Below are 23,740 nucleotides of genomic sequence, written 5' to 3'. Positions count from 1 at the left end.
GATAGATTTAAATTTATCTGACTACATTTCTATAAAGTAGTAAATTAGGATTGAATCACTTTTTATTTTTTTACAAACATGTGGCAACTTCTACTGACACCATAAGGCAGGGGTTACCAAACTTTTCAGCCGGTGATCCCCAAAAAATGATATCAGATATCGAGGACCCCTATCTTCCCTTGAGGGGGATGAAGAGCACTATATTGCACAAAGCATCATGCACAAAACTTGCATTCTAGGACACTTTTACTTGTATTTAAGTGCAAATATCACTTGATAACTACCTTTTCATTTAACTAATTTTACCAACATTTTTTAGAATAATAGATTACATTTCTGATTTCAAATCCTATAAAATGTATCTTTGTTTAATGGAAGGCATCCTGCGACCCCCCCTGCACTGTCTCGTGACCCCCACTTTGGGGAACCACTGCTATTGGGTACTAGTATCCTACATTATAATAAGTTATTTGCCATGAAAATACCCTTAGTAAGGGGTGCTGGATTAGTTGGTCATATGTCTTAATATAGCCAACATTTTCCACCCCTAAATGGGCATACGTCCAAATATGGTTCCTCCATTTTTCACACTAAAATAACAGTAATTGCAAGAAATCCTATGCATGCAAAAATTATCATGATATTTAGCTCAACTATTCACCTTTATAAGCTATGATATTCAACAGCTTACAGAGACATTTATTTGGGACCAAAAGAGACGTAAAACTCAATTCTGGAGGAAACAGGAAGTTTGAGACACTCTGGGCCTCTGCTGTTTGGTGAGATGCTGTGATGTCACTTTTCATGGACATGGACTGATCTCCACTGAAAAATATCATTGGTTATAGTGAGCTGGGGGGATTTCATAAAGGAAGTTGACCGAAGGACCATATATGGTCCCCTGCCTCATAAAGGGTTAATGGTAGAGGCAGTTCTTAATACTAGTAGAGGATGTGCTTTCTTATTTCTATGCATAAAAGAAACACTTGACAGGACTCAAGAAAGATTAAAAACACAGAAAGACGTTGTCAGAATTATATTTCAGGCCTAAAACTTTCTTATTAAAAAACACTGATTGGACTCTGTGCTGGTAAATGTGTGCTTATATTCCCATCCACTAACTATCAGCAGTACAATCACAAAGGGATGAGTACTACAGTCCTCAACATGACTGTGTACACTCCAGCAGTTTTATTATCCAAATCCCTCTTTCTCATACCACCCACTTTTCCCGAGCCATCCATTAATAGTCAAAACACCATTTGCTCTCAAACAACATTATCTCCACAGACTAAGTATGGTATTACGGTGAAAGGCCAAAGCTCTGCTGAGAATAGAGGAGAATTTGCTCGTGGACTCATGAATCAGACTATTTTATTTTTCTTGGCCTCTGAGTCTTTAGGGAGGGAAGGTTGCTCTATTAGCAGTAAAAATAAAGTTTGTATTTTCTCATATAGAGGCACAATCTGTAGAAAATGTTCTTCTCATGATGAATGACTGATGGACAGCAGAGAGAGAGAGGGACCAGATTGGAAAACAGGCTGCTGCAGCGTGTCTGCCAGAGCAAAAGGCTGAGATTCCACATGCTGACACATTATTCATGGTAACCATTTTGATGATTCTCATCTATATAAAACAGAACACAAAGCATTTAACACCTCAAACTGTCAAATGGAGTTGAAGAGAGTAATTAAGCACACGGTCTGTTTTCTGTCCACGGCACAGACTGTACACCTGTATAATTAAAATATTTTCAGCCACATTAAGTAGAGAAGTATCTTGAGAGTATCTCTCTGGCCTATTTAATGAAGTCAGCTGAAGCCAGAAGATGCTTAAAGCCCTCCCTCTCCTTCTCCCTCATTTGACTCTGTACAGTAGTAGTGTGTGGGAGTTGAGCTTGGCTGACCAGCGAAAGTCTCTCCAGGGTTTCGCTGAATACTCCAGCTGGACGAGGAGCCAGCTACAGATAAATGTATGTGAATGTGCCCCCTTTTCAGCCCAGGAATGATAAAGACTTTTTGCTCACAGCAAGAACCATGAGTGGCTCAGAGCCCCCAAGCTTCAGCTTAGCAGCTGAGGTTGTGATCTGGTTTATTAAGGTGACTCAAAAATCTGGAGGCTGTTATTACAGTCATTTCATCAATGGCAAGATGTAAATTTAGGCTGAACCTCTTGAGATTTCACTCCCTGAATAAATCTGAGCAAAAGTCAGTGTCTTAAGATATCGGTGTCTTAAATGATAGAAAATTATATTTTATCAGCTTCTTATCAGGAGTTATGGGAAGTGTTTTCCAGTGAAAGAAGACTGAAAGTGGAAGAGTTTGTAAAAAAATGAAATGGCTGATGCTCAATATTTTGTCTCATCTAAAAAGGTCGTTTTTGTGTAAATCCAACTAAATCTGCACTTCTGAATACATGAAAATTTTAGTTCAACTGAAATCTATCAGTCAACCAACCAACCAATTTGTATATGAGTTGCAGCAAATATAACCTCAAGAAACCTCACAAAATGCCCACTTTTGATTTACACATCTGGAAAATTGATTAAGTCTTGTATGTATACACTTCAAACAGATCCAAACTGGGCTAGGTATTCTGTACATGCCCTACAGTTCCTGGCTGGGCTTCTACAAAAAAGCCAAACAACACAAATGCTATAAGAATAAAACCGAATAAGATTGTCCTCTAGGATTTTCCTGTATTTTGCTGCATTTATTTTACCCTCTACTTTTACAAGCCTTAAAGGGCCAGCTGCTGAGAAGCATCCCTACAGCATGATGCTGCCACCACCATACTTTTATGGATTTTTTTTTTTTTTTTTTTTTTTTTTGTCAAACAGGCCAAATTATAGTGACTGTGATTGATTGATAAAATCAATAAAAGGATAAAACATCCAAAGGGGTAAATAAATTTTATAGGCACCGTACAACTATCTGATGTGTGGGATATAAACTACAAACATGGTAACAGTGAATATGATTAAAATTCTGAGTTCAGAACTTATATTTTAAGTATCAATATCAATAGTAACATTGAAATATACATACGACAGACAATGAAAACAGAAAAAGTCCTCGTGAAAAGCTTTTTGTTTCATTTCCACTCATCAGATATGTAGTTAATGAAAAACTAAACTCATGGAAATACAGCTTTTGAATTACCAGACTGAAAGTCACCAGCTTACAGGGTCACTCATTGATAGCCACAGGTTTAAACTTCAACTCCTAAAACATAACATATTTATTCCAGCTATTTCGGCAGGCATGTTTGAGGCCTTTACATGAATATGAACACTGTAAAGATGAACATAACTGTGGACTTGGTTTGTCACTTTCTTTCTTTGTTGCTCTTATTGCTGTATTAACTGTCACATTGTTGCTACACCACCCTACCTCACATGTGCATGTTTCCACATCCTGTTAATTTTTGAAGGCATGCTCAGTCAACACTCTGAACTGATGCATGGAAGTCATCACGCATACATGGAGATGGCAAGAATATCCCCAGCTTGAGTACGCATTATACACAGCTGTAAAGTTGTCCATGTTTTCACCATTTGACATACAACCAATATGCCACTTGTTAACTTGACATCAAGGTCCAACAATAACTCGCTTAAAGGGGCATATTGCCACCTAGTGAAGCAGAGATGGACAGACTTTCATCAGTAAATCAGTTCTCCCCTGTATGGTGCTTGTGCATTGACACACTCCAGTTAAATATCCTGATCAAACTGTAATTGGTAATTGTTTACCAGTTTGAACCTTCCTGTTTGGTGCTAGTGAGACCACCCTTGTGGGTTGTTGACATTGACTGTGTCACTGAACAACACCATTTGCATGATTAAGGACTTGTAATAACATCAAGCATGACTGATTTTATCACAGAGCCTCAAAACAGCTCTGATCAAGTTTAATGACCACTGTCAAGGCCACTTTTAAGGGGAGATAAAGGGGAGAGCTTTCTGGGGCCCGGCCAAATAAGTGGCCCATGGATATCAGCAAAATCATGATCCGTTGTAAAATTAAGCTGTGAAAACCTTATTCTTTAACCTGAACAATAACCACTCTTATCAGAGCAACAAAAATATAATTTATTAATGGCATAGTATAGCATTCTTCAAATTAATAATATCAAAATAATTAGGATTAGTTTAAAGTGGCAGGAAATGGGTTAACAGAGGCAAAAATAAGCAGAGAGTGGCAAAAATGGTAGATGTGGCAATAACAGGCAGATAAAGTGGTGAAAAGGGGTTAAAAGTGGCAAAAATTGGTAAACCAAAAAGTGGAATATCATTAAAAAATTGCAAAAAATGGCATAAAAAGTGGTAAAAAATTGGTTCATTGTGGCTAAAATGGTTAACAGAGGCAACAATAGACAGAAAGTAACAAAAATGGGTTATGAATAGCAAAAACAGGCAGACAAAGTGGTGGAAAGGGTTTGATCAGCGGCAAAATGACTCAAAAGTGGCAAAATGGGCAGAAAAGGTGGTGGAATTGAATCAAAAAATGGCAACATAGTTTAAAGAAGGCAAAAAATGAACAGTTTACAGAGTTATCGATAAGAGTGAGCTGACAGAGGCAACAATACATGGAAAGTGGAAAAAATTAAATTTAGGTGTAAACAATGGGCAAGAGAAAGTGGTGGAAATGGTTTACAAGTGGCAAAAATGTCAGAAAAGCTGGTGAAATAGAATAAATGCAAGGAAGAAAACATTGGTTTAAGATTGGCAATAGGTGGTGCAATAGGATTACCTCCTCACATCAGGGTCATGGGTCAAAACTCTAACTAAAAAATTTGTTTGTGAATACTCTATGGTTGTAAATAATTTCAGTCCATGATCAGGATCAAGTCACATAAGAATCAAACTTGCGTAAAACCTGTCTTATCAGACAGATTAGCTGAGGTTTAAAGCAGAAAAGCATGGTAACAATAATATGCTGTCTAACCCATTTCTAACCTTATTTATTTATTTTATGTTTGCACAAGAAAAAAAGAATTACAATTGAGTGTACAGCTTTTAAAAGGAAAGTACATATGAATTTGTGCAGGTGAGGTAAGGAAACCCAAGAGGGCTTTTAATTAAACCTCAGTATCAGCATCACTAGCCAGTAGTGATAAGCGCTGATATTAAAACAAACAATGGAAAACAAAGCAAGTAAGATAGTGTAGGAAGCAAAGTCGTGCTATTTTCAAGGAATTATTTTCTGTAATCATATTTAATGTGAATATTTCATACTTCCAACAGTTCACACATCCTTGTGTCCTTAGACACACATATCCTTATTGCTACTGTAATTTGTTTGACCTAGTTTTAAGCATTTTGCGATGTTATCTAAATACATACATTAATTAATCCATACATAAATACAGTTATACAAAGATATATACATACCAGGGGTGGAAAATAAGTGCTGGACTATTGCACACAGATATAAAGTACAACTACCCTGGTCAAAAACAACCTGAGTAGGAGCAAAGGTCCTGGTACAAAATCCACTCTAGCAAAGCAAAGCAACTCATTTAAAAATTCACTCAAAATGCTGAACCTTAAGTCAAAGCAAGCCCTCTAACCTTATTACTCACTTAGATATGAATATTCAGTGTGTGTAGGCGTAGGTGCTTTTTTAATAAACTGTATGCTTGGCTGACTTAAAACACCTGGATGTATGACTCAAGGATGGCTTAAATTCTTTTTGTGCTTCTTTTGCTCTTGTACAGTTTAGAGATCAGTTTCCTAAAAGGTTGTCTGAAATGTTTGACAGATATGTGACAGATGCCAAACATCCTCATAAGCTGAAGTCACATGCTTTATTTATGCTTAGGCAGAGCTATTATGGAGATATGTTCATATATGAAGAGTAAATATTAAAAACTGCCCTTTTGCAGCAACATTTGATGCGTCTCAGGAGTATCGTTTATTCACCTCCAAACAGTTAAGCATTATATCTTCCATCCTGAGCACGACGCAGACTTCTTCTTCATTGTAAAGCTGATCAGGTCCCCTTTGTCTCCCAGTGGCTTCAAGAACTAACATTTCTCCAGAAAGTGAAAAAGATGAGGAAGGAGGTGAAGGGCAACTAAAAAAAAAAATGGCAACGCTTCCCGACATACTTAAAATGTCGACTTTAGAAACATGAGAAAATGTGATTTTCTAAGGACATGCCTAGGTTATTAGCTTTTCTTTCTGTTGTGATTAACTGTGCTGCTGATGCAGAGAGAAAGTCTGGGAGAATAGAGATTGTTGTTGTTGCAGAAACCTCCTGAAAATAATTGGTGAATATGTGAAGGAGCAGCAGAGAGAGACCCCCAGGCCCTGGAGCCTGGGCTGGACAAACTAGTTATAAGTAGATGGGAGATATGGAATTCATATTTTTTTCAATGTAGTTATTTTATTTTTCATTTTTTATTTCCAGTCAAGAGAATTCTATTTTATTTTTTAGTATAGTAGTAGACTGTAATCCAACCTTTCGGGTGCCAACTGACTTTGAATATCAAAGAAGAAGGATTAAAATCCTTTCACACCATGCCAACAGACTGAACCTTTATTGTGATACGGCCAGTGGGCCAGCATAGCCAGGGAATCATGCTACAGGCATTATACTTTGGGTTGTCCATCTGTCTGGGTCATTCTATTGAACCCGAACTCAAGAACTATTTGAGGTATTTTATTTAAACTGCACATTTTTGAGAGGGGTCTGTTAGCAGGCCGTTAATATTTAAAGGCCCCCCTTGCAGACCGTTAATGTGAGATGCCATTTCTGTCAGAATGGAGATGCATGCTTAACCTTCAAAATGAAATTGGATTAGACTTCCATTTGGGTTAGGGTTAAAGTAAGGGTTAGGATACCAAAAGTTAAAAGATAAAAACCTAAGTGTCAATTTGGCTCAGTGGGTAAAGCAGGCAACCATGTAGGCTATAGTCCTCAACGCACTAGTCTTGGGATTGAGTCCTGGTCTTTGCACATGACTTCCCCTCTTCCCACATTTCCTGTCCTTCTGACTGTCCTTTCAAATAAATGAAAGAAGCCCCGAAAAATAATCTTTAAAAAAGTAAAAAAGTCAGACCTGCAAAAGCTGATTACAAAACATTTGATAAAGCTAAGTAAATAGCTGCCTACAGGAAAAAAGCTCATCCTCCATGAAATCATTCTAATACAGAAAACGTGGCTTACGCGTCTCCATTAGCTGCATAAGCTATGTAGATAATGTAGCTAACGTACTCAAAGCAAAGATAACAAAACAGCTGCGTTATCTACATATCCTTAGCTTGATTAACCTAGGCTATGTTTGCTAAAGCTCACATTGCTAAAGCCACATTGCTTCATGTAGTAATGTTAATTACACAGCAGAGCTTTATTAGCTTAAGCTAAAGCCAACTAAGCTAAAATGAGTCACCATTCTTGTATCTCCTTCTAAAAAAGGTCTATAAATAATTCAATCCCATATTATATGTCTGAGCTTTTCTGTTTAATTCATCAAATGTTTCTTAGTCTGTAATGTTTGCAATGTGGTTATTTCATGACTGTAACTACCAGACTTTGTTTATGAATAAAGTTACATTTCCCCCAAAAAATCAAAGACTGGACATAAATTATACCAGCAAATTATTGCACTTATGTTATAATAGTGACAGCAGGCGCAGTTTTTAATTTTCTTTTTTAACATGCGAAAAATTCAGACTTAAAAAAATAGAGGCCGGTTCAGTTATGGCGGAAGACATTAGCGCCAGTTTTATCAAAACTTGACATTTCTTCGTTAAAAGAACAAAAGCAGCAGTGAGTTGTTTTCTTTTCAAAAACAACAAAAGTCATGTACTGACATGTGTACAGTCACCATGATTCGTGTTATGCAGTTCTGTATGGAGTTTACTCCTTAGGTAGGGGTGCAGCTTGGTAGCGGCTATGTCATGTTTTGCTGCTCCAATTGGCCCATAAAGATGTGACAGACAGAACATTCCTCCAATCACCCTCCAAGTTTTTTTTCAAAGGCTCTGCCCTTCCCCAATCATTGACTATGAATGGTTTACCAGATGAATGTGTGAAACAAATCCATCTGGCATGCCAGGTTAACATAGAGATAGGCTACATCTCTGTAACACATCGAAACACTCTCAAGTCTGCTAAAGGTCTATAATTGTTTAATTGGTGCATTAGTAAAGAGACATTAGGCTAACAAATGCCTTACCAATACATGTATAGAAATAATTTAGTGTTTTTAAAGTGACAGATACATTAACTATGCCTGTAAATGAGTTATGTATTCACTAATGCTTTATTATTGCAGTTATAACTCAATCATATTCACTGCTTTTCTTTTATTGTTCTTTCCCTATCATTTTTTTATTTTGATGAAATTTTATTTAATTCTGGTATTATTTGAAAAAAAATTATGACTTTATTTGATAAGTCATGCTTCAATATGAAAGTGGGGAAGAAAACCACAAACACAGAAAAACATGCATGGTTAATGCACATTAATCTAAATATTTCCTGTGTTGAAACAAAAATGTTTATCAAAATATAACTAAGAGGCATATGTAAGCAGAATGTCTTGTAAAACCTTCACTCATCCATAAAGACACTTGTACAAAAAAATCTCAGGATGTGCATTAGAAAATAATTTTCAAAAAATGAAAATGTTTGCAGTAGATGAGCAGCAAAAGAGCAACATGTATGGAGTCCACCCCTCTCTTTTCTGACTCAATGTGTCCCTCTGCTGGCTACAAGTGGCTCTGCAATGACATCATCTTTTGGCACGATGAGTCAACACAATGAGACCGTCTGATGTAAGAAACTCAACAGACTGTGACTGGTTCATAAACAAAGAGACTGAGACCAAATGGAGTACATTATAGTAAAATGTTTTTATTCAAAAGCGTCCCAAGTAGAATCCTTTATCATATCTTACAAACATCTGGTATACACACAAAAAGGGGACAAAGAGGGCGAGGAGCTTTAAAGAGGAACATACAGGATAACAAATATTTCTTAAAGAGACAAAAAAAAAACCTTGATTGGCAAACTAGAGGACTAACATTAACTCCAACCATCATTCTTCTCAAAGCCCTCATTCATTATTAGAGAAACATTTGCTTCAAACACTGTCACAAATCAAACTTTTGGCTGTATTTAAGGAACCTGCTGTGCTCTTTAAATCGTTCTCTGTAGAGGTGAAATGATTGGACAAGGCAACAGGATGTAAGGTAAACCTGTGCTGTTATTCATCTTAAACATTAAGACTCGTGTTGGCATTTACAGATATTTGATTTATAAGCTTACATGTTTTTCCCACCTTTAGACAATGTTAAAGGAAATTATTACATCATCCTCATTTCTATTCATTTGGAATATGTATAATCTTCAACTTAGTGCAGTTTGTAATTCAATCTTTCTGCTTTCACATTGTGAGTTAAATCTTTCCCTATAGATGAACTTGTGCAATACTTATTCTTTAAACTTTCAGTCATAGTTACACAAAGAAAAAGCCAAACAATAACAATACAAACATATTTCACATTCATGAAAATCAACAGTATCCAAATATATCAACAGCTCTGTGCATCATGCTTCGGCTTGTTCCCCATTAACAGGTTCCATGCTTATTGTTTGCTACTTCAAGAAAGAAGATTATCGTGGCGTTTGCACTTACGGAGGAAATGCAGAGGATATGTTGTCCTCAAACTGTTAGGTAGCAGCTTGATTTAGTACAAGAAAAAAAGCCGCACAAAGTGCGTACAAATTCATGACAAACATGCTCAGAAGCCTCCTTTTACCTTTCTCTGACATTCCCTTTACTCAAAGGAAGTGTCATGATTCCCTCTAGATCTCCTCCCCAGAACACAGAAACAAGACGAGACGGTAATGAGGAAAATGAAGGGGTTGAAATGTGGGGAACAAGAGCGGAGGGGCTTGTTATCTCCTGAGTGAGAGATGCAGCAATGATGCACAAGAGTGTAAGGTCCAGTATAACCCAAGATGTCTTAGCCAATCAGAGGATGTGTCATGTTGGAGAACTAGCAGACACGGTGAGCAACTGGGTTTTGAACATGGCAGGTGTTGGTTAACTACTGACTGGTGGAATTGAAATGTTGAGGACATCAAAAGACGATTAACAGTCCAAATATTCAGTTAGAACAGTATTAACCAGCTACACCCAAAACTGACATCATAAAGCATCAAAAATGTCAAATAAACTGGACTTTTCACTCACTGCACCTAAATTTGGGGAAAACCAATTCTCTGGTAAGGCTGGCTTAGTTGTTTTTACATTCATGGGACAAGACTGTAGACTAAGTACCATCTCGTACCACGGTGTGTTCACAGCCGCGGCACAGAGACACAAGACACATAGTACTTGAACTGTTTTACAATCAAGCTAAGGAAGGCACTGGATTCCTGTTTCACCACGTTAGGTTCTTATGCTCTCAGTTATCCATCTTGAAAAAGGTAAAAATCTAAAAATCTGTTCTTGGACATCATTTGTTTTTGAAAAATAAAGTTTGACATACTTAAAAAAATCTTTTTTTTTGCACCTTTGACTCATTTTAGCAAGGGCGGGTTACAAAAAGTAATTAGCTATAAAACAAAATGAAAAAATGCTTATGGCATTTTGGTTATTAAAGAAGTATTTGATTGACACGGTTTGCACAAAAAAAGTCTTGAAAAAGATGACGACATTAACTATGGGTCTGTGCAGAGAGAAAAAATATGGTGGCCTCTGTGGCCAAAAAGCGATTTAGAGGTTTACTGAAATGCTTTAAAGCTCTGCTGAAAAAGCAGAAACCATCATGTGACCATTTAGGAGGAAAAGACACAAAACAAATATAAATTAGTGCTCTGTGTTGACAAAACTACCAGAGGAAAACAGGACGAAAGAAAACAAAATAATGTATATTTATATATGTACATACATGGAGAAAAGAAAATACTAGGTGGGTCACAGTGCTACCCATGTGGACAGGGATGTGTCTGTTACTCAGGTGAAAGGACAGCGCTACATTTAACAGTGCCATCTTCAATAGACTAAAAACAGCACTTATGGAAGTTCAGAGTCCTCGCCTGCCAACTGACAAGATGAGTGGTCACTGGATGTCCAGTCTGCTGTACTTCACGCCGCGGTTCCACTGCAACGCTCGCCACGATAGCGGCAGCTGATAGTTACGAGGGACCATGCCATTTACGTTCTCCTCAAAGTATTGGAACAGTCTGTACCACCATACCCGTGAGAACGGATTACTCTGTGACGTCTGCTTCAGTGACTGAAACAAAAAACACAAAAACAGTTAGTACAGTTTTAAATCCCTACAATACAGCAAGTTTATGGCACATATATTTTTGTATTGGGTAATTCAGGTCTAATATTTCAGGGTTTCTTTCAAACCAAGCTGCATCAATTATATATGCTTCTACAGTATCAATAAAGCTAACTAACAACTGTCTAATTCAGTATGTCAAATATCACGACTCTCAAACTACTGTATTTACCTCTTTTTAAAAGAAAAATATTTTTCATGTAAATTCATAAGCAGTATTAGGAAAAGTGTTTGCTTATCAGGCAACTGTGAAGTCACCTAGTTTTCCTTTTCAAATATTCATCAGTTCAAACCTTTTCAAGACCCTCTTCATACATTTTAACTCCCTAATGCATCTTCAGTTCCTATTCCGTTACACTACAGACACCGTTTCGTATTGTTTGTGCCGATTGTAGGACAGAAATGTCACAACATAAAAAAAATAAAATGCTGGCAGTATTTCTGATTGCAGTATGCACATTAAGCTTTCTTGAGGCATTTTGAGATTGGAACATAAGGAAAAAGATTTGTTTGATACCACAAGGTTAGCTGAAATTGGAGGGTCTGATGTTTGTTTTTTTTAGTTAAATATCCTACAGTGGCCTTACCACAGTTTTGAAGTAACTTTTTGCAAGTTTTGCCCTTCAATTGAATCTACAAAGTAGAACAGCAAAGGTTTTAAGAAAAATGACAAGGCATTGTTGCCTATTTGAAGCTACTTAAAGGTACAGTGTGTAAAATTGAGCCTAGTAGCATTTAGAAGAACAAATTTGATAAAAATTAAAGATCTAAAATAGTTTTATAGTCATTGGACTTTTATTCCTACACAAAAAGGGTCCCTTCCATGGGCTCTGCCATGTTGGACTTTTGCATTTTGCATGTTTTAAATGTGCTATATGAATAAATTCTGACTTAATTTGCCTTTTTTCAAGTATGTTTATGTTTTTATTAATGTAAATTACCTCTGCGGCCAACCTGCAATGCCTCTGAAGCCCACACTTTGCACTGGTCTAGGTCAACATCCAGCGTGTTCAAACAACACATGCTACATGTGCTTTTAGAGTTGTCCATCCATCCATCATCTATACCACCGGTTCTCAATATGGGATCCTAGACCCCTTAGGGGGGTGCCAAAGATCCCAAGGCTTTGTCAGCTCTGAGGTTGTCAAAATTAGATGAGCGTATATGAACTAAGATCAAGGCAAAACTTTACTTTAATAGCTTACACAAACTTCTTTTGGTTTGATGAACATATATATACACCTATGTTTTTACAGTTTTGCCCATGAAACAATCATAACTAATGTGGATTTTTTTTACAGAATTCAATCAGTTTTTAATTCATGTGGGTCTTGGGGGGACTTGGCTTTTCTTATTTACAAAAAGGCCGGGAACGACTGATCTCTACCACCTATCCCATTCAGGGTTGAAGGGGGCTGCAGTCAATCCCAGCGGGCTGAGAGACTGGGTACGCTCTTGACTGGTCACCAGTCTATCATAAAGCTGACAAACAGACACAAACAACCAGGAACACTCATACTCAACCTGTGGATAATTCAGAGTTAGCTTAACAAGCATGCCTTTGGTCAATGGGAGAAAGCCATTGAAAACCTAAATGTGTAAGGGGAGAACATGCAAACTCCACATAGTAAGCTAGGAACTTTTTGGCTGTAAGGTGGCATTGCTAATCACTGCACCAACTTGCAGCCCCAGTTGTCTATTTAAGCTGTATTTTTGTCTTCAGTGCCAGAATATATGCAGAATGCCTGTAAATCATAAATACATGGTTTAAAAGAATAGTCAGTATGGACTGTTAACAACTAAAAAATGCACTTAAGCTTTCAACTGGCAAGGGTCAAAAATAAAGAATGCCAATATGACTCTTAAGCTTCAACAAGGGACTATGAACACAGGAGTGTTTCCCCCACTGGACCATCCGGATTTAAAAAATCATAATACAACATAAACATTTATTACAGACTAGAGAGTAAACCTAAACTATGTGCCTATCTTATTAATTGAGATTTTAACCATGTCAGATTACTCACTTGCTGGTTGGCCATTGTGTGGTACCACCAAAAGAGACGTGTTGTGATAAAGTATGCAACTACCACATCCACAGTGTAGTGGTCATGGGCCAGAAGGATGCAGAAAATCCCCACAGCGCTCAAACTCCAGCAGATCCAGTGGTACCACCAGAACCGCCTGGGGGAATCTGCAAAGAAAGAACAAGAAAATACACATTAAAAGAGTAAATTAAGGCCAGCTATTCTGCCTTTCGCCACTAGATGTCACCCCTGTTACAGGTGGAAAATCACTGGTGTGCTAATGTGATACAGCAGAGAACTGTTGAGGAGGCTGCTAAAAAAATGTAACTACATCTAGCACTTGACCAGGCAGTTAACGTGCTACAAGTAGTGACTTTTGCTCAGTCATGAACACAGTGGCTTTGCAGATCAAGTAAGTGAGATAATGGAAATGCTTGCAGAGGCACATATAATGTGATTGTGCAACTGTCCTAACACGCTGACACAGACATGTTAACAGACATGTGAGTGGATAGCAAAAATGTTTTCTTTTAGTTTCCTACGCGTCTGTAGTTCCTGACATTATTCACAGACGTCCGTGAAAGCACAGATGTACAACACATTATGAGGAAATGAAATCTGTGGTGTGAACAAATGTGAAAGTGGTGAAGTCGAGCATATGTGGTTATGAGTATAGAAGTGTACACTAGATTAAAGCAGACAGGGCTGTCAAAATGATTCACCGCACATTCATAAATATAAAACAGTCAAAAAGATAGATTAGACTTAAAAGTAAAGCCATCTTATTTATTCATACTAAAACCACTGAGTCAAACTTACACTCCTTGATGAAGAGGTACGTTAGTGTTAGCATGACTGTGTGGCCGCTGTACAGATAATCTCCACACATGGTGTGGGACCCTGTAATGGAGAGGCCCCCACCAGCAATCATCTTCATTATCCTCCTCGCCTGTGCCTCCCAGTTCCCAAGAAGCTGAAAGACAAACAGACATTACATCATCTTTTGATTAAAAATAAAATTACAATGATGATGACAGAGGCTAAAGCTGTTTCCATTAAGCAGGCTGGCTCAGTTTAATTCTGTACAGTACACTATCATTTGTGTTTCCACTTTTAAAAGTTGGGAATGGCTCTAAAGTAACTGATCTGTACCATCCTGCTTGTTTGACATCCTTCTGCAGGGGTATCAAACGTACCTATCTGACCTCAACGAGTGGCGACAGACTCACTGCAGTCCATTGACTGGTTGAAAGGATATCTTAACTTTGCATGTGACAGCAGTAAAAATGGGCAAGGACAGAACGTGCTATGTTTTATACTGAGCTGAACAGCTTTTCTCCCTCATTTACCATAAACATGTTCTTACATGATATGATCTACTATTCAGCAAATAAACCTTGTTGGGTACTGGTAATAAAAATAACAACTTCTTTCATGATGACAAGCTATGAGCTGTAGTGATGACACATTCACAAACAGGGCTGTTCTTAGAGCCAGCTTTTTAATGTGAGTAAAATTTGAAAGCCAGTTTCCTTTTTTCACTTCTGTTGTTGTTTAACAGCCATAACAAAAAAAATTGTATCATCTGAAATTGTATCAGATGACAAGCTTTTTAGGGGTTGAAATACCAGCTGTTATAACTGAGCTGAGCTAAATGGTACAGACTTTAAAAAGAGCCAGAACTTCTATCATTTTGGGCGAGGCTGGACAGACATTGGCTGTGGAAATGCAACCAAGATCAGGGTATACTGAACCAAACCAGACTGCTTTGTGGAAACACACCAAAAGACTCTTAAACATACTTCACTCTAAATAACCTATGAATGGTTTTGAAAATATATATTCTTCATATTCTCAGATTCTGATTTCATTCAAGGCCCAGAGATAGTTGGTATTCTCAGGGTTCCTACACGCTTTCAAAAATCTAATTTAAGACTCTTTAAGACCTGAAGTGAGAAAAATTAATACTACTGTGCATGGTGGTATTCTCAGTACACTAGACCAGGGCTTAATTTTTCATTTAATGAACTGTTTAGAAAATGTCAAATGGTACAGGGCAAATAAATGTTTTGGTCATAAAATCCCAAATTTAATGATTTCAGGTACATGTAATGCATCTATTCTGTAAATACACCATATACTGATATTCATCATAACACATTTTAGCCTGTGTACTGAGCTGATTCTAAACAATTTAACAATTTAGAAGCAGAATAATGCTTTTTGACAGGGAAAACCTCTCAGAGTAAGGGTGGGTGGCAAATTTGCAACCTGGTAGCCCAGATGTTAGAGAACTGGACTAGTGTCCATCCTCTACATTCCTCATTGGTCTCCTGTAACAATGGCCTCAACTTAAAAAAGTGAATTTTAATGTTTTTATCTTTAAAAACTACATTTTTTGACATACATCTTGGTACCAGAGGTGTTTTCAAATATTGCTGACATTTTTTTTATCTTCAGGGCAAAATGCATGAAGAAAAAAACTCTGTCTAAATTGAAAACACTATTTTCCCAACATTATTGCTGTTCTGCACAGTGTCTCGTGATTAAAAATGATGTGAAACTGCCTTTCTACTAGAAATTGATTGCAACATAATTTAACAGGAAGTACAAAAAAAACTGAGAGCTACTGAAAAATGAACTGAAAAAAGGGACTTGCAGCTTTAAAAAAAAGATAACTCTTTTCTACTGAATTTAGCTGCTCAGCGGGTTGGGCAGAAAGCAGTGAAGTATGAAAAATCATAGATGCTCAGCCAACAGCGAGTGAAATAAAAGTGTGCTTATTTTACCTTTGGAGAGCATTTGAAGTGCATCCCAGGAACAGGCAGAGTGGTGATGTACATTGTTATGCACCGGTACAGATACAGTGTGCCCACAATGAAAAAGAACCGCCTGCCTATAATTGACCTGGGAAAAAGAGTAAAAGAATATTTTTATTGTGACCAATTTGGATTCTAACTTGAAAAAAAAAAAAAAACATTTTGGCTGAACAAACTAGGCTGTACCTGTGCTTGAGAAGCAGCCACTGTATGAGCCACAGAGCCACCAGCAGCATGCCGTTAATCTCACAGATGGAAAAGGCCCACTCCACCCGGTTGAACATGTCAAAGAACTTATCAGGCAGAGGGGGGGTGTGCTCCTTTGGCGGTACTCTCTCATGGACCACTGAAATGACAACAGTGGTCGTCACAAAGCACACCACAGCGTAGACAAATGCTATGCCCGTCTTCCCCCACTCTGCAGGGAAAGAGGAGCGCGCAGTCTCCTTTGTAGGGATGGGTATGTGGACCATCTCCATCCTGAAGTCCTTCATTTCCATTGTGCCATTCCTAAGGGGCTTGGTAGTCCCATTTGGTATCCCACCAGCGTGCCCGTTTGCATGCCCATTTTTATGAGCCTCGATGTGATTCTCTATCCGCAGCGTCTCTAATCGCTCCAACAGTTGCTGCCCGCCGTCGGACGACACCAACGAGAGGGGAGGTGTCCGGAAATCTGCCTCTGTGAGCCTGAGCAGAGTGGGACCTCCTGTCTCACGTAGAGCATCTATGTACTCTGGCATCCCCTCTTTGCTCAGCCAGTCAGAGACATCCTCCGCTGACCATAGTGCCACCTTCTTCATGTTGGCCAGTGGGCGATGCAGAGGATGGGGAGGGTCCTCAGACTCACGGGGAAGGTTTGCAAGAATTCCTGCAGTCTATGGGGCAGCAGTGAGTCCTCTCCCGTTTTGGCACATGGTGGTTCTTGCACCCAGAGGGAGCCACGCCTCCTCTTGAAGCAATGCAGGCGACAGTAGGCAGCAGGGTTGATCAGGGCTGACAGATAACCAGGTAAACCATAGAAGCCTCCCTTAGCTTTCCTCACCACATCAGCGCTGGCCCGCACAATACACCCCTGTTGAGAGGAAAAAGTGTCATGAGTCAGAATGCAGGCATGCGTTTATCTACTTCTACAGATCTACTGAGTACTCAGGGACTGGATGTTGAATCAGACTGGAAACTAGCCCAGTACTCATCAAGAAATATAAGAGCAGAATGAGTCACAGGTTGTTACTGAATTACTAAATATGTAGTCAAGATTGATAATAAGATAACAGTCACCATAGTGGAAATGCAAATGCTGAACTTTATAATGCCTCTTCATAAACCAAAGGGGGGCATCACTGGAACTGCATACATGATTAGTACAGTCTGGCAGCGTGTCTAAATGTCTTTCATTGAATGCCAAGACATATAAGAATGAGTATCAACAAAATCTTTGTCAAAATGTTTGTTTACAGAACTAACACAGCAGCACCACATAATGTCAGAACTAAAAAGTACAATAAAGTTAAGTGACAGATTCATGTTCAAGTGTGTGCAATATGTGATTACATTTTCAGAATGTGCAGCCAGCTGAATAGTATTTTTGGCTGATGGGAAGAGGAAGAAAAATTGTATAGCACAGCAGTGATAAATCCGTCAGTTTATGAACAGTCAGGGTCAAACATAAAAATCGTCATTTCCACGGTTTGATAGAAGAGTTAAATTCTGATGACCATGTAATTTAGGTCACTTAAACAATTTGTCACGCAAAATCAGGAAAACATATTAAAAGTGCTTGTCAATTGCGATTGTAGCAGACAAACTCATGTCAAACCAGCCTTTTTAAGTTCATAGTGTATGTTCCTCTGAGTCAGGCTTCAAGCTAGGAGGCGAACTCACACATCTGCTACACATCATGCATTTGTTTACATAGTGCGATGTCAGGGTGGACCCAGGGTGGCCCTGCTTGCATGTGTGTGTGTGTTTTTTTTTATTTTTGGGAATCTGAGGCCGTGTCCTGATCTGCTGCATGTATACAAGGAAAGAGTGAGGACAGGAGGGGAAAAGACTGCAAGCAAGGAGGAAACCATAAATCAGAGTGAAGGTCAGCACTGAGCACAGAGACAGCCCCACCCCTATGAAGAGGGCAATCAGCCAGAAAGTCAGGCCCCAGCACAGCCATCCAAGCCTCAGAGAGCAGGCCAAAGGCTGGTTGGCAGGACAACAAACTGCACATCAGTACCTCATCTCTTCTCCCCTCAGCTGAGCTCAGAGGCCTGCTCATTTAGGCCAGAAAAACAGGGCCAAAAAAATGGGTTACAAGCTAGGTCGTCTACAACTCCAACAAACACCTGGCATCAGATTTAGTCCTGCTAAGGTCTGGAGAACAATTTGACTGTATAACCCCAGGTTTTTAATAAAATACAAACTAAAGAGCAAGTGTTAAAATACTGCAAAGACAACTTAAACCAACCCTACTGAACCTTTGCACTGTTTGAACAGTGTAAAAGAGAGCAGTATTGAGTGGAGTAGAAAAAAAAACACACCTATTGCATCAGAGGGTTAATGGTGTACAATTCAGACACATCAGAGATTAGTTGTCACTGAGTCAGCTTTGTGCTGGGGACCTTTGGTCTATGAATCAGCTTACAGTGAGCTCGCTGATGAAATAATCTCACTCAAGTTAACTGGCAAAGGGAAAAACAAACAAATCCTCAAACTATAAACTGATCTTTGTTTAATTATTAAATCCTGGATATACCGCTGCACTGTATTTAAAAAAATCAGCTGTGTACTGTTTTCACATTTCTGATTTGTAAGTTTTTTGCCAAAGTTGGTTGAAAAAGCATGTCTTTTGGTAGGGTTGAGCATTGGCAAGGACTTCATGATAGGATATGCATTGCGTTACATTGGTCATAGTACGATACGAAACAAAACAGTACAATTAGCTGTGTGCAGTATCACCTGCATATCAGTATCGGCAGATATTAGCTTAAGAATTAAAAATGGATATTGGCAAATTTCTGCAGAAATTTACAGCCGAAATAACAGCCATACATGTTAGCAACATACATCATATATACACACACACACATATATATATGCCTAAAATATCAGGAAAATTGTGTACCATCAGGTATAGGCAGTTCCCTAGGAGGCCTATCGTGAGCCCTGAACATTTTGGAGGAAACATAAAACATCTACCAGACTGTCAACTTCCTAGCTCTTCTTTCAGATTTGATTGACTCAGCTTCTCTTTGCACTAGAGACACTTGATGTTCTTTATAATGAAAAGGTCAAAATATATCTGTGTCGGCTAAGATGAGTTTTGAAATATTAGCACACTGGATATGAGGAATAGTCCCTAGATTCGATAAGATATATGTTGCAAAACAACTTTAAAATCAGAGATTTGACTAGGCTGTAAGTTGCTGTTTAATGACCCCAAACTGTCCATTTGAAAGTTTCAGTTCCAATATTTTACAACATAGGGCTTTCACAACACCAGAAGTTTAAACCTCAATATGAGCAAAAATCACACACTCCTACCAATACTTTGTTTCCACAATGATACCTCTATCCCAAGCAAGCAAAGACTTGATTAAAAAGTACAACGTCAGTAGTACACATAATTTGCATAAGCTGGATGCAATTCATTGGCTGTAACTTTACCTTCCATTTACTCAGAATCTGAATTAACATGAGGTTATGGAAAATCCAGCCCAATGCAAATCTTTTTGTGTGAAAGGTGTGCAAGTGGCCAAAGCTTTCATGTAAACATTTCTGCCAGGACTTAAACAGCCTGAAATTCTGCCAAAAGTGACTTCAGCACAATGTTGTTCCAGTGCAGATGACTACAGAGACAGAGGAAAGGCCAGGAATGCTTCAGCCTTATGCTCAAGATAAAAAGAAAACACTGAAGCAACTGTCCAAACAAAGGATACTGACCTTGAAAGCCTTTTGTTTCCCTTTTACATGCACAGAAAATTCACAGTACCAAAGGAACATAACACCGAAGTGGAGGATTGTTAACTACAGTGCTGAGGTGTGTGCTTACCGAGCAGGGACTTCTATTGTTGTGTGTTTACATACTGCAGGCCGGCATGTACACACAGAACTGACATCACTGAATCGAGGATGTTTGAAGTGCTTAAGGAAGTGAACTTTTTTCTAAACAATGCCGCAAGAAGCACAAGGCGTACACTCTGCATTGCACGAACAAAGGTGATAACAGTGCAGGGGTCTTAGAGTCAAAGAAGCTTTACTGACTGAACTTTGAATCTGCAGGCTGCAGAGGTCACATGTACAGGAGTGACACATCAGCAGAATGCACACATACCACACACTCGACGTAGATTGAACAAGTGAAAATAAACTTTTTTCTGATGCCCATACATCAGGCAGATCAATTCCTTAAAAGTCAGGATGCTGTTCAAAATTTAACAAAATGTCACTATTTGAAAATCACTGAAACCCCATATTTAGACACAATATCAAATGTTGAAACTGGCAAGTTCATTTTTTAAATTCTCCTTGGAAATGATGGACCAGACATCCTGGGGGCCAAAGAGGAGAGAGGCCATCCAGCATGTCAACACCACTCAGCTCAAAAGCCAGCATACATGATGGAACGGGAGTGCATTAGTGCACATGGCATGGGTAACCCGCACATTTGTGGAGGTTCCATTAATGTTGAGCCATATATAGCTACATAAGCTTCCAAGCAGGCAGTGTCATTTTCAGGGAAGGCCCTGCTTATTTTAGCACCAAACCACATTCTGCTACAAATACAAACAGCATGGCTTTAAGAGAGTACAGCCTGCAGTCACAACTTCAAACCCATTAAAATAGCTTGCACTTCAGAAAGATAAAGGGGACCATGAACTGTTGAACAGTTGATAACCTTCATCAAACAAGCAATGTAAAGCATTCCACTTTCATATTTACAGAAACTGCTCTCCTTAGTCTCCGAACACTTATAGTGTTATCAAAAGAACTAGGGATGCACAATATTGGATTTTTGCCAATATCTAGGGCCCTAAGAAATCCTTTTTTATTTTTTTCCAAATTCCATTTTTTCCGTTGTAATTTTTTGGAATACCGTTTTTTAGCCTTTCCACTAATTTTACCATAAAAAAATGTTTCCTGTTTAAGTAAATGCACAAAATGTTCACTAATTAAATAGAAATAACCTTAAATTTTGTGAACAAGGGCCACAGTTGGCCCAGGAGCTGTTGTTTGGATAACCCTGATATAAAATTATCATTACCAGTGTAATCCCTAATAAGAACAGGTGATGCTACAGAGCAGTAATCATGACACTGTCCCATCTTTTTTGAGAGGTGTTTCTGGCATCAAATTTGAAATGTACAGGGCATTTCTCCAAGATAAAAAAATGTATTAGTTCCAACAGTATGTTATGTGATCTGTTTGTGCTATTTTCAGTTATACAACACCACTGGCTGTCACTGAAACTCATCAGCCAATGAGAACGCACCTCCTTAAGGAGCTAGCTCTGATGTGTACTTATCTACTGACCTGTGACATAAATGACATAGTGAAAACATAATATAGTTCGATCATGGAAGAGAAAGAAAACGAAAAAAAAAAATTGCAAACAATTTACCTTGCACAAGTTTTACTTTCAAGTTCTTTTTTTTTTAGTTGGCCGCGGTCTGATGATATTAGTTTAAGTTTATTTGTGGAACTTGTTCAGCTGGTGGAGATAAAACATAATCTAGAGTTTATTTTTACTTATTATAACAATTTGTTTCTTGAAGTAGAAGTGTTTCATAAATGCAATGAGGAGTGGTGTTCTAACCATTGTCGCTACTGGGACTATCTTTGGCACTTGGTTGACTGAATCATAGCAGTAGGGATATTCAGAACACCATCACTTCCTCTTGTGTGGGGTTTACGTAAATATGGGGTTTTCATGTTTTACAAATCATGTCATTTTGTATCTATTTACGTATTGGACTTGCACATATTGTATACTATAGCTCCAAAGACTCTTGTCTGTGTATATCTGCTGAGTGTTCATATATTCAAGCCACTGATTGTCTCAAAATCTATCCTGAACCTTGGTGCGTCACAGCACTGCATCATGGTACTATGGTAGGGCCCTCTGAAATCTGTTTTATTTTTTGCCAAATTCCACAGAATTTTTTTCCAAATTTCATTTTAATTTTTGAAATTCTGTTTTTTAATCTCTCCACTAATCTTACCATAAAAAAGGAGTGTCCTGTTTATGTAAATGAATGAAATGTTCACTAATCAAATAGAAATAACCTTAAATTTAGTGAAAAGGGCCACAGTTGGCCCAGGAGCCATTGTTTGGATAACCCTGATATAAAATAATTATAACCAGTGTAACTGTCAGATATTTCCAACATTTCAAGACACAGTCACGTGTATAATCACATCCTAACTGATGTTTATAATGTAAATGAAGAAATCCTTCTGTTCTCTCAAACACAGAGTGATAGTAACTTAATAAGAAAGTACATCCACAAATGGTTAAAACTGAAGCTGTTCCCTAAATTTTCTTTACTCTCTTAGTCTGTAACAGTCCATTAATAAGATGTTCACATTAAAGGTAAATTGTTAAAAGTAAACATGCTACCTAAACTTTTCTTTACTCTCTCAATATGTAACAGTATATGCAGTTTGATGCTGCAGGGTCCAATGTTAAGGTTTTTGCCTACTTGCCCTTCAGGGCAAGTGCTTCCCAAATCTACTTGCCCCATCTAAATTCCTACTTGCCCTGTCCAGGAGGTACTTCTTCTGGCTGTCAGGTGAATACATTTTGCTCACAACATACTTAGAACTAAAATTCATTGCCTGTCGACTGTGGAAAGCAATACACAACACTTCTTTCTTAAGAAAACTGTTTTTATTTGCTATGTGTCAGCCCACTGAAAATCATATTTAATTTTGTACAGATCAGTGCAATGTGAAAGCTGCACCCGGTTGTTTTCCAAAAAAATTCAAACTCAGGAATTTCTTATTTACAATACTAAAAGGTAATAATCCAAACTCTGAAATATTTTTTTCGTAACTGATGAAACCAACTGTTCTCAGTGGAAAATGAGGTCAGCTAAACACTGACACTAGACAGGTAGCGGGGTCTGCTACATATGCACCAAGTATAAAATGGTGCTTTTCTTCTGTTTTTATTTGGTTTATTCATCAAGACATCGAAGAAATTTTGCACGTGAAAATCAACCAATTTAGATTTTTCTTGTTTGATTAAAAATGTCTTCCCCAAAACTACATAGTGCCCTTTAAAGTGCTATTCTACTGTTCCACCCTGTATCTGTAACAGTTAGACCAGTGGTACTCAACCTTATTCTCCCAAAGAGCCACATTGTCTAAAAAAACTTTAGGGAGAGCTACAATCCAAACCAGGAATGTAAGGTACATAATAGATCAGTTAATCTGTAGTTGAAATGAAATAAAACAATGGAGTGGTGGATAATTATGAGGTTAAATGGGATAAAAATGTCTGTATAGAGTCAGAAGAACCAATATGTCACTGATAATGAGCATATATTTATTTTATTTATCACTGACATCAGGCTAAAACCTTGCATCTC

The 23,740-nt window shown here is 38.1% G+C and overlaps 1 protein-coding gene across 2 annotated transcripts in view; it reads right to left on the bottom strand.

The window, feature by feature from the left end:
- Positions 1-8,847: 8,847 nt before the first annotated feature.
- sgms1a (sphingomyelin synthase 1a) overlaps positions 8,848-23,740 on the bottom strand; it is a 33,886-nt gene continuing 18,993 nt past the window's right edge. For both annotated transcript variants that reach the window (XM_041789361.1, XM_041789360.1), the window contains 5 exons: positions 16,347-17,232; positions 16,131-16,248; positions 14,161-14,314; positions 13,342-13,508; positions 8,848-11,260 (listed from right to left, as the gene is read on the bottom strand). In XM_041789361.1, coding sequence (XP_041645295.1) covers positions 11,084-11,260; positions 13,342-13,508; positions 14,161-14,314; positions 16,131-16,248; positions 16,347-16,960 — 1,230 coding nt within the window. In that variant the 5' untranslated portion in view covers positions 16,961-17,232 and the 3' untranslated portion in view covers positions 8,848-11,083. The remainder of the gene's footprint in view (positions 11,261-13,341; positions 13,509-14,160; positions 14,315-16,130; positions 16,249-16,346; positions 17,233-23,740) is intronic.

The sequence above is a fragment of the Cheilinus undulatus genome, linkage group 6 (genome assembly GCF_018320785.1).
Source record: "Cheilinus undulatus linkage group 6, ASM1832078v1, whole genome shotgun sequence".
NCBI classification, from domain to species: Eukaryota; Metazoa; Chordata; class Actinopteri; order Labriformes; family Labridae; genus Cheilinus; species Cheilinus undulatus.
This window is presented reverse-complemented; position numbering and strand designations above follow the sequence as displayed.